General features: G+C 38.8%; 1 protein-coding gene across 2 annotated transcripts in view; it reads left to right on the top strand.

Annotated features, from left to right (window-relative positions):
• mge (translocase of outer mitochondrial membrane 22 homolog mge) overlaps positions 1-12,507 on the top strand; it is a 39,710-nt gene that overhangs the window by 15,431 nt on the left and 11,772 nt on the right. For both annotated transcript variants that reach the window (XM_067154999.2, XM_067154998.2), the window contains one exon: positions 7,928-8,039. In XM_067154999.2, the coding sequence (XP_067011100.1) occupies positions 7,928-8,039 (112 nt within the window). The remainder of the gene's footprint in view (positions 1-7,927; positions 8,040-12,507) is intronic.

Raw genomic sequence — 12,507 nt, 5'->3', positions numbered from 1 at the left:
CGTCACTATTAACTGAAGCTATAATTTTATTAAGAGTTGGTATTTCATTTCTTACGAAGTTTTTTTAAAAAATTCTTTATATACGGATAACGTCTTTTGAAAAACTGTCATATTTTTCACTTAGCTTCGTCGCTTCACATATTTTCTTAGGAGTAATCGGTTTCCTATGAACCTTAAGTTCTTTCCTAGCGCGGTAAATGCTTGTCTTAGAAACACCTGTTACTTTGGCCACTGCACGTGTTACATCATCCAGAGTACTTCCAGGATTTTCTTGTCGAAATTTGGAAAACACATTTAACACAAGTCTTCTCGCCACTTGTTAGTGGTTTTCCTTTTTTATGTTTAATCACATGCTGGTCTGGTTCACAGATGATTTAGGGCTACAATTACATCATGTTTCTCTCTCTCTCTCTCTCTCTCTCACACACACACACAACATTGAGCTACTGGGCTCAAAGAACAATGTGAAATGGATCTTCGTTTCCCGCAAACTCTTCCGTCAAGTGACTTGCCTCCCTGTGTCTGGGAGATGTAACTTATTTGTATGTACATATGAGTAAAATAGAGTACTCAAATTATATTTGCTAATAATGAGCAAAAGCATCGTATGTTAGGCTTGTTACATTTCTTCCAAACTATGTTAAGTTAAGAAACGTTGATTTTTGTGTAGACGTTCATGTAGGGAGTGTGTACCTAAAACCAAACCTCGCATAGATTGCATACTCAGACTTCCAAACATAGTGAGACAGATTGTAGAGGGAAGAATATTTTACCTGCCTTACATTGACAACAGCACAGATCAAATTGCCAAGGTCGTCCGCAAACACAATATAAAAACTGTGCTTGGCACTGTCACTAAAATTGCTTACAGTCTAGGTAAAACAAAGGACAGATTTTCCCCACTTTTACATCCTGGGGTATACAGAATTCCCTGTCCTTGCGGCAAGGTATACATTAGCCAAACATGCCGTGAATTGATACTCGTATCAAGGAACATGAATAAAATATTTGTCACAAATCAGCGATGGCTGAGCACACCTTATCGTCGGGTCATGATGTTGTGTTCCAAGATGCTCAAGCTCTTACGCACACTACACACTACAGGTCCAGGATTATACGGGAAGCTGTGGAAGTACATAGAAATCCTAACAATTTCAACAGACACTGGCTATCAGTTAATATATGGTTGCCAGCTATTAAGGATTTATGTAGATAGTTCTCTTCCCTGTTCCTTCACTAATGTTATTTTGTAGCAGTGTTTTCCAAATTTGTACGTTCCTCATCACCAGATGTTTCATTCCAGGCTTGAGTGTCGTACTTTCATAATGTGTGGACACCTGTTATGTTATGTGACTCCCTGTCAGAGTAATTCTGATGGTTCCGTCAGCTTCAGCTTTGAATGCTAGCTCTGTACCGCGTACGGTGAGCCATCTGGTGAAGAATGAAGGTACCACTTCCACTTCTATTATTAACATCTAAATTCAAACCTCATTCTTGGAGAATTCTTCCTCGTGAACAGTCAAAATTTTCTTCTGAAGACGCAGAGCAAAGTTCTCTGCGAAACGTAAAGAATTTCACCTTATTTTCGTGACACAGGATAAGCCCAAAAGTCTGTATTATGTCTAAGAATATTCTAGATGTAGTACTGATTAAACCTGATGAGCTCTGTAGAAAAACTGTAGTAATACCTACAGTAGTACTGGAAAGCAACAATGCAATGCAATGCGAGGGGGACACAGGCACTAGTGACGAACCCCTAATAACAAGAGTTGATAGTTTTGAATGTCTTGCGTGTTTCTAGAATCATTACATTTTCTGGAAAATTAATGTAGTACATTAATGTTAATCCTTTTTTTATATCCCATTAACTACTTTTAGGTTTTCAGAGAAGCTGAGATGCCAGAATTTAGTCCTTCAGGAGTTCTTTAGAGTGCCATTGAATCTACCAACACGAGCCTGACGTATTTGAGCACCTTCAAATACCACCTGACTGAGCCAGGCCACGAACCTAGTACGCTGGTTTAGCAGGGGGAGAGGTGGTACTCCCACGTGGCGGATAGGGGCGTCCTAACCAGCTTGCCGGTGGACTTGAGGGAAATAAAATACCTCTCGCAGACCAAACACCCCCCCCCCCCCCGTGGGTGGGGAACGCAGACGAAGAATACACCCACAGTATCTCCTGCCTGTCGTAAGGGGAGACCAAGGGATTATTGTATTAGAACCATGAAACTACTTGTGATTAGTACCACCACGCGGGGAACACCATGGGTCGCTTTTACTTGCGCGTGGTACCACTATGTTAGGTACCAAATAGGTTTGTGATCAGTAGCAACAGAGTGCTTTGCCAGCTTCTACACTACCTGTGATTAGTACCACTTTAGTGGCCAGTTTCTGGTACACCACAGTTACCTGTCCGTTACCTAAAACTGCTTGTTACTTTAACAGTGCTGTTAACTTCAGTGGGTTTCCGGAAACTTAAATCCAGATTTATAAGCTCTGGTAATAAACAGTACAGTTATCGTCGTGTTTATTATCTCTCATCCTCCAATAGACGTCTCTGCGCAAATGTTTTTAGGGTTATTTTGGTAATATCTAGTTACTTTTACTAGCAGAAGTTTTCTACATTGAAAAATGATTGGCAAATATGTACACAGTCATCTCAAACAATCTGATTCAGCATGTAATAATCTCTCATAATATGAAAATTTATATGATCTAATGATGCAAAAATTAGGTATACATAATTTCCCCTTCTATCTTATTCGCAGTATGCAGAAATAGTCTTAAATTTCACTTTTATCGTTGTTGTCAGTAAAATTATTAAAATACACCGCAATTACCAAACAGATCACTTTTCACTAATCCAGAACACAACAAGCGTAAACGAAAATAATCACAAATGAAAACGTACCGCACACTTTGGAACCTATCATTCCGGCACTGAAGTTCTGCACTGATGGTGCGATATCCATCTGTTCTCGCTGCAACTGTTGCAGATTTTTTTTACAATGACCACACAACATGCATTGACAAAAATACTCTCGTAACTGCTGACGTGAAGTCCACTTGAGAATTTCAATCGAATGTAGCGAGCTAACCCTGATTCAGGGTGTGAAGTGTGTTGAAACAGATAAGAAGGTAACATAAACAGCTCCCTGAAAGATTTTTAATGAAAGAAGTCTAGATGTTTTATGTTTAATGGGAGTCTGTGAGACCTCACGTCACCGGTTAAAGGATCAATATTTATTATTCAGCAGGTTTATATTAAATGCATACTGGTACATAAGATATTTAGGGCCGATTGCAAAAACGGTATTTAGACGATGTCTACGGCTAAACAATGCCTAAGTATGGCTGCCGCATTGCAGAGACGTTATTTATCACTTAGATACTGTCTAAAACCGATGTTCAACCGGTCATGTTTAAACACTGCCGAGAGCACTGTTTAACCTCAAATGAGAGGAGTGAATCACAATCGGAGGTTATGTACCATGAAATATGTAATTTGTATTATCATGTTGAGACGATTCCGGGAAGAAAGGTTAGTCCGACGGCCTCTCTGTGGGTCGCCCGCTGCTAAATCGCAGCAATTCGTTTGACATGCACGGGGAGATAATCATAAAATAAGGTTTCACTTTACGAGAGACTTGTTTCTTGAGACTGACAAAGTGACAGTCCGGTAACTGTCGACTTGAATACAATTCTTGGCAACCGATATATTTTATTATATACATGGGGTAATTTCCATGGAATTATAGGTCACTTCGACTACAGACATATCAGAATTATGTGTCCCGATCGTCTGAGGGCTGTCACATACATCAACCGGGAGGGATTCCCTTATATTTACGGCCAAGTAAACACACATAGTAGTGAAAACTAAAAAGTAGATTGTATGGGACTTATATATACATAATCGTATAAGTTTTCGGCAACTATCAGATAGGAAAAGACAAGTGGTGGTGATTTTCGTTTAAAGAGGACTGGGGAAGAAAAGCCGTGGCCATAATAACAGCCCTAGTATTTGCCTGGTGTAAAAATAGGGAAACTACGGAAAACAGTCTTCACGGCTGCCGATGATGCGTTTCGAACCTACGATCTCCAGAATGCAAGCTACATCTATACGGCCCGTACAACACATTTTCGGTTACATATTACTATTGCTTCATCTTCCCTTCGTTGAAGCTACCGTAATTTATGAGTAGATTACACTCACTGTAACAACGCTATAAGCAAAGCTACACTTCCCCATACGGTGGCTTGTCACTTTATTGTCGATAATATTATGAGATTTAATTTCCACCGAAAGCGATACTCTTATCTGTGGGCAAGTCATGCTCAGCCATATTTGAGTAATGTGTAGGAAGACAAACAGCTGACTGGCGTTCGGCGCGCGCACCGACGAATTTCATTGGTTGCGACAAGCAAAGAGTTACATCAAAGATACTTCTGTCTCCACTTTCAAACCAAAATAGAAAGTTTAAGGGATATCTAGTTAAACATCGACTGAACATTGTTTATGCAATGGAAGATCGTGAATGATTTAGACGTTGATTAGGTAGACGATGTCTAAGGCTTAAAACTAGTCATCGTTTCTGCAATCGGCCCTTATTATTTAGTACAAATGTAAATATTAATGGTAAATACTCCATAATTTCAGACTGTTTTCACTAACCGTTGGTGGGACTCATGATTGAAAGCCTGACGAAAGAGAACATTATAGCTACACTGAAAGATCAATTAGAGCCTGATTAAAATGTGTTTGATTCAAGTTCTGTTTTATTTGATGATTCGTTTCCCGTATTGGAAGATACATCTACAGTAGAGGCATCGTGCTCCGAGGAGATTATAACCTAAACAGCTGGGACAGATGACATCATACAAGTGGAATTAGTGACTAAAGCCAGTGGTAACATGAAAGTAAATGTACTAACCAAAATGTTGTAGAGTCCAGCACACTCAAGCGCGTTAAAACTACAATGAATGGCTGTAAATATACTATAACCAGTTCATTAACACTTTCTAATGTTTACGAAACTAATATAAGACCTTGTACAAAACGGTATGCAGTGGTGCCTTGTAGCGGTATTTGTTGGAATCAGTTCTAACATAGAGGTAACTACAGCACTAGCTGCAGTTGCGAGTTGTCGCGGAGATAACTGTGAAGAAGCCGATAACTGTTGTTTAGGAAACTCATTTTAAACGTACCACCCTGTTAAGTCACTGATAACTACGCATCTACAGATAACTGTCATTCCAGAAACTGGCCATAAGAGCGACACCATGGTTCTGGCTTGCCTGTAATTAGTACCCACTATATGAGGGACACCACGGGATAGTGCAGGTCCCTGTGGTTAGTGCATGTATGTGATGAACACCATAGGTTTGCGTTGCCTGTAAATGGCGCTGCAATGTGCGAAACCCCATAGGTCTGTATTCCATGTGCAAATTTCATTACCTGTGAGTAGTACCATACTGTGTGGAATGCTGCGAGTCTACGCTACTTTTGATTAGTACCGCAACCTGACAAATACCATGGTTCTACTTTCGTAGCGATAAGTCCCATTTAGCTGATGACTTGGATTTTGGACTCCTTTAGACTAAAAGTATCGTCGATTCAGTATTATGCTATAGATGCAGTCCCTTGGTCAGTAATACTACTGTTTTATGTCAGTTTCTGTGAATGTGAGGCATTGCGGGTTGGATCCACTGATTGTTTTAAATTCATATCCATTCATTCTTCGTCCTCACATTTTGAATTCTGGTCAGTGGAGGACTTCGGACTTATAATTTGTCATTCCATTTCGTCGCATTTGTACCATTAGGGGCCGATGACCTAGTTGTAGGCCCCTTTAAACAACAAGCATCATCATTGAGCTAGGATCAAACCTGCCAAGTTGGGGACAGAAGGCTAGCGCCTCTTGAGCCACTACGCCCGGTGATATAGTGCATTATCGTGCTATCTGAAGATGTCTAGAGTCAATGAATTCTACTCCTACAAACGCACTTTTAGTGGAAGCCAAGGAAATGCCTCGGAAACCAAGAAATTGCCTCTCCCAATAAGTAGAGCCCTGCGCGGAATAATATCCGCATTCGTGAAATAGTTATCCGCAGATAGTTTAAATATTTAACTACAGTATATTACACCCAAGGTATTGAAACGGATAGATCTGTTAACATAACACAGTAGCTCTGATACCTGGCAACAGAAACCCTACAGTCACAAGTTTGAGGGATTTTCTCTTGCGACAACTACTGACATGTTGGCCTTTGTTCCTTGCTTCCATTAATTGCGGGCAAGAGCCAGTTATGTTTGTCAGATTTACGGCTTTTTGGTCTCGAGGCTTTTTATGTATCACTCTTCTCCCATACCAATGTCAAGGGGCGCCTAACCATAACAAAGTAAGTGTATACCTGAGTTAAAATCAATAAACGTCATTGTTTAGAAATGAGCAAAATTATCCGCACTGCCATACAGTTCGTATCTGCCAAGACACTAACTTCGCGGATACCTGCATCCGTGCAGGGTTCTACCAACAAGATATCTGGTGAATACCTTCTTTATTCGCCGGTCAGCACTCTGGAACAATAAACTGATAAGCAAATCAATAAAACTTTAAATGGCAATCGACAGAAGTAACACTAGTCAAACACACCGGACTTCATTACTGTATGAAAGCTTCAAGAAATTCCAACACTTCAGTCTAACTGTATTTCAACAGAAGTACGAACTTCCCATATTCTTTTTACCATGCTTCATTACAAACAGTGCTTCCATCAATGAAAGTTTACCAGCCTTTTTCAATACCAGTTAGTCCAATTTTGTTCATACCTATACTGACGGATCCAGGACCTCAACAGGCGTAGGTTATGCATTCTTCTGTCCTGAAACTCAGGTATCAAGAAAATACTCCTTACCTCAAGAGAAGTCTAGAAATGTTAGGTTTCCTTTCATCCATTCGCTATGGAATTCGTCATTTCTGTAAGATTCTGACTGACTCGCAATGCCCTCTTCAGAAGCTACAGCATACATGTTGCGACCAATCAACATATCGGTTTGTCTTCAGACATTCTGAATTTAATGTATTACGCCCAGAAAGCAGCTCGGGAAGTTAATCTCCTATGGTTTAAGGGCCACACTGGTATAATGATGAGAGAATAGGGAATTGTCTGATTACTGGAACACGACTCAGCTTACGAGAGGAAAACGCTAGAATCCAACCCACCATCCCAAAGCAAATCTGGTTCAAGAATTAACACAAAGACACCTTAAATCTTGAATAAGTCTTGGTCATGGGTGCTATCTGAGTTGTCTCCACAGGATCAAGGTATTGGACACCCTCATTGCCCAGAATACCCTGGAGAAATAGCTGACTTGAACTACATCCTACTGTCATGTAAAAGGTACTCTCAACAGCAAAACCATCTGTACTCTTCTCTAGTGAAGTTAAATACCTCACTGCCAACCTTAGTTGTCATACTCATATCAGGTGTAACTACACAATTATGTGCTATAATGTCATTATTTGTAAGTCTGTAGTATTACAGTATGAATCTATTTCAACTATGAATATAATTATACGCTCTTGTCATTTTGTGAATACTGGCTGCATGGTCTTACGAAGCCGAATGCCATTCATGCAGTAAGGAAAATCTTCTCCATGTTGAGGCACTGGATGAGGGAAAGAAATGAATTAGAGATTGGCTATGAATAGGACGATATGGTGAGGCTTTATTGATGCTATTGGTTCCATGAGAGAAAACAGGAATTAAGACAACTAAGTAAGTCAGATGTAATCTGTAGCTATTATGCAAATCAACTGTTGCCTGTACAGTGTCTTTTTTATAGCTTGCAGTCCTCGGCTGTATGTGTTTCCTTATACTCCGCAGTCTTGTAATTGTGCTGGATGTGGTGTTTGTATTGTAGGATCTGGACGAGACTCTTTCCGAGCGACTGTGGGGGCTGACCGAGATGTTCCCAGAAGGTGTACGGAATGCGACTCACACGGCTGTCACAGGAACTTGCCAAGGAATTAAGGGTGAGTGCATCATCCTGGCGAACTGTTATAAAATCTAGAGGTGTTTGCCTTGAATTTTCATTTAATTTATTTTGTAGCAGGCATTTTTCACAACGATAACAAAAATGAAAAGCTGTACTCTTTAGTTCCAGGGGCCTGCATTTATAAATGTAGATTAAGAATTTAATTTTTTTACTAGCATGCATTTGTAAGTGAATTTTCTGGTTGATATTGAAATCTTTGTGAGGTAGCAAAGACAGTAAGAAAATTAATTTACTCTTGCTCACCTCTGTTGGGGGTGTTCCTGAAAAATGCTGCCACCACCTTGGGACAAGGACACACATTAAAATTTTCAACATCCTGTTAATCTAAACCAGCAATTCTCAACAGCGGTCTGTGGGAATGATGAAAGCGGTCCACGATCAATGCTTAGTTAACGTATATTCTTAACTTATATTCTGTGTTTCTCAAAGATGTTCATAAATTTTATCTTGGATTGTACCAGGAATGAATTATTGTTAGTTGGTCACAGGTATAAAACAGTGATGCTTTGAATCCTTTTCAAACGACAAATATGCTTTCATTTCAAGCCCAACTATATCCCACTTTCGATTTTAACAATAAAAGAAAGATATTTGGTGTATTTGATTTCATATTCCTTGTGTCATAATAACTTGTTTTGCCGTGTACTGCTATTAAATTCTTGTATGCTTTTGTGTTTGTGATTTTCCAAGTTAGTGTAAATTTGGGTTGATGATAAAAATTGGGTTTGCTAAAGAGATAGAATAGTGAAGAGCTTAAAACTTCAACGTATGGTGGAGAGAAAAAATGCACAAAGTTCAAAAATAACATGAAAGTTATTTAGTCTTGGGATTCATGGTACTCCAGTACACGGTGCATTATTTGTGGTGAGGTGTCATCAAATGAAGTAATGAAACCTTAGAAATTGAGACGACATTTGAAATCACTTTGCTATAGTTGAAGCCATTTCTTTTTAGTTTTGAATTAAATCTATAATTATGGAGTTAAGACAGACTGATAAACTTCAGTTATATATTTAGAAACTCAGCATCTTGTTGCAAGTTTGTTTTCTAGGGGTGCATTATAAAACATTAACGTAATATTGCAAACATGTTGTGTTGGACAAATTTAATAGCCTAAATTATGTAAATATTTTTGGGGATCTGTCAAAACAATAGGATTTCAAAGGGGCCGTGAGATGTAAAGAGCCCACTGCATGGGTTGCTGAAGATAGGTTAGAGATCCATCTTGGCACGGCTGGGACGAACTCAGAATACAATAAACAGGGCTTGCCAGTGCATTAACCTGTGCAACAGAGCAGTGCGTTCTATGTTCAAGAGTGGACAAAACTTGAATTAACTTTTTGCCTGTGCAGAACACTTGCAGAGATTAGATGAATTTGCCTTCTCCACATCTGCCCAATAGCAACACACAGAATAGTCTCATTTTGCATGTCTCTGTTTTAATTCTTCTAGGGGTGAATTGATTGATTCCTGGCAAGAACAAAGGGAAGGCCTTTCCTCATTGCTGCTTCAGGTATTATTTCAAGTCACTTTTCTGTGCTTTTACTGGTCCCTAAACATCAGAACTTCTATCCCGAGAGACTTAAGAGGATGGAAACTGCTGATCCAAACAAAATAAAGTGAATTGAGGTGAAATGCCGTAATATAATAACAGTAATAATTGAATTACATTTTATTTCTAAATTGCACTTCATTTACAAGCTTAAAACTCAGTCAGTACCCAAAAATTATTCTGAATAATGAAAATCATTATGCAAAATGTAAATTGTGTTATTTGATATTTGAATATCGTATCCATTTGAGAATTATACTATGGGAGGTCTTTTGCACTTGCATGTTATTTTAAGTGTTAGTCAAAGCTAAAGGTACAGGGTTGGACACAAATAACTTGATTTGAAATAAAACCTTCTCCAAAAGTAATGTGATGAGTGGAATGAAAGTGTCTGTACTTACCATCATTATCATCATTGTTGACCATTTCCAGTTGCCCAGGTGTGGTGTACAAGCCCCCTCCATCTTTGTCCATGAACCACTGTTCTCTCGTAATCTTATTCCAATCTTGTCCTCGACATCTTTCTTCACCAGATCGGTCCAGTTTCCTCTGGGTCTGCTAACTGGTCTTTTTTCCTTTTACTTCTCTTTCAGATTCTCTTCTTCCAGTCCTGCTTGCACTCATCTCTCATCTTTCTTACATGGCCAAACCACTTCAGTCTTGTTTTCTGGATCGTCTGTAGTACGGAGTCTCCTATTCCCACCCCCTCTCAGAATTTTTCATTCCTGAACTTGTCCTTCCTGGTTTTCTGTATCATGGTGCATAGGAACTTCATGTCCTTCCTGGTTTTCTGTATCATGGTGCATAGGAACTTCATTTTTTGGAGCTTGAAGTTTTGAGTTTTCTTGTACTTACCTTCATAATAAATGCCAGGAAAGCTGTCCACCAACATTCAGACACCTGTGTGTGCATGTCTTAACAGGTTCATACCATGTTTACTCATATTATTCTTGCCATCACATGTATTATGCACCCTTTTTTTTTACATATTTGATGCATTTGTTTTCTCAAGCATTTACTGTGCTATACTGTGGAGGTTGCAAAATGTTGATGGCAACTAGTACCCTTTCTATTTTAAAATTTATTACTTCCAAATTGCAGTGCTAAATAGTTAAGTGCGAGTCAGCACTGACCTAACACTCTTTGTAGTCTGTTTGTTATTTAACACATTGTGGATGAGACCCGCGTCTTCTTGTGTTTGGCTGGCCAAACGTTGCTGACCGGTCTCGAGTTAACTTGTATTCACAAGACTTTTACATTCGGTGATATCTGTAGGAACTTCTGAAACTTGCTAATGGTTTTGGTTGATAGAATCTTTTTGTTGAACGTTTTGTTTATTCCATGCTACCTTTAATTTTTGTTCTGTTTTATGCTTCACTTTCTTAGTTTTAGTCATTCAAAGAGCCGTTGTGGTGGGTAAGATGGCGCTTTCCAGACTGACCGCATGTTTAAATTAGGACAAAATCTTTAACAAACTGCATGCAGGTAATTATTTGAAATGTCCAAGTAACGTGAGTTTGATGTAAGCTCTTCTGATGAAAGTGTGAGTAGTGATGATGAAGTATACACTCTTCAAAACAACGTGAAATCTGTATAAGTTGCTGTATGCCCCTTCATCAAGGTCTTTGCTACACAACTTATCACACGAGGAAATATTGTTACGGCTACTTCAGAAGGTTTCCAGGAAATATTATCACTGGTGAAAGGATTTTAAAGTGCAGCGCCTTTTCAAAATATAGTTATTTTCATACAGATAGCTCATTATATTTATATATACACACGAGGACGTGAAATGAAGCTAAGTAAACTGAATTGTTTGTAGCTTTGGCACCTTTTTGTGAGATTAATACATTTTTCCACCTTTCCCCTTCTATTTCATGCTTCAGCACCTTCCCTTCCCACATATTTTTCTGATATTTTGAAATATTACACAGCATATTTTGTCTCTTCTTGAACAGATTTTAAAAATTTTGTGTAATCAGAAGTCAGCAGTAGACAAATATTGAAATACAATACTTGGAAACCACCAGCAATTCATATCCCAGCAAGAATGACCAACCTGCAGCTGAGAAATCAAATTCATATTTAAACAATAATGCTGCAATAAATTAAACTAAGTTCAGATAGTACTGGCATGAATTTAACGGATCCACCTATAGACTGTGTACTCTTGTTGGCCATGTTAGTGTTTACCAGTCCGAACGACAATTAGTTTTTCACAACACAAAATCATGCCAAAGGGTAAGAAGGAGAAGTTGTATGCACTTTCAGAAGAATTCAAGATGCAGTTTATTGAAACTGATGGTGCTATTTCTGTATGTCGTCTGTGAAGTAAATATTACAATTGAATGTAAGAAACATTGAAATGTTGTATGTAATCCAATGTAATAAGTTTATTAACTTTTAGAACCCAATAAATGGGATAAAGAAATTTTACGTAACTCAGTATAAGTTACCTATATATGTGATTTCATCTACACTTTTTTTTTTTGCACCTTTCTGTATGCATTTTCAGACCCCCCCTTTCTGACCATAATTTCCACCTTAGAATCCCTGCCCTAATTATCACAGTGAAGCCAGGCTCATTTGATTCTATGCTTGCCCTTTTGCACTAAGTTGCTCGGGAAATGGACTGGGACGGGGGATGAACAGTACAAGGAGCATCTGGTCAGCAATGTGTTAATTCACAATGATCAAGTACGCAAGCAATTCCGCATTATATAAATCTATGGTATGGTAATCAGTCATGCCAAGATTCACAGGAATAGGTCAGCGCACCATTAATTTTCAGTTTACTATGTGCCATTCTTGCAGAAACGGAAAAATACACTCGAAACTACCATTTAATGTCGCAAAGCATTGCACAGCTAGAGAACTGGCAAGTTTTTGCAAG

The sequence above is a fragment of the Anabrus simplex genome, chromosome 10 (assembly GCF_040414725.1).
Source record: "Anabrus simplex isolate iqAnaSimp1 chromosome 10, ASM4041472v1, whole genome shotgun sequence".
NCBI lineage: Eukaryota > Metazoa > Arthropoda > Insecta > Orthoptera > Tettigoniidae > Anabrus > Anabrus simplex.
The sequence above is the reverse complement of the archived record's forward strand: the minus strand, read 5'-3'. Positions and strand labels throughout refer to the sequence as shown.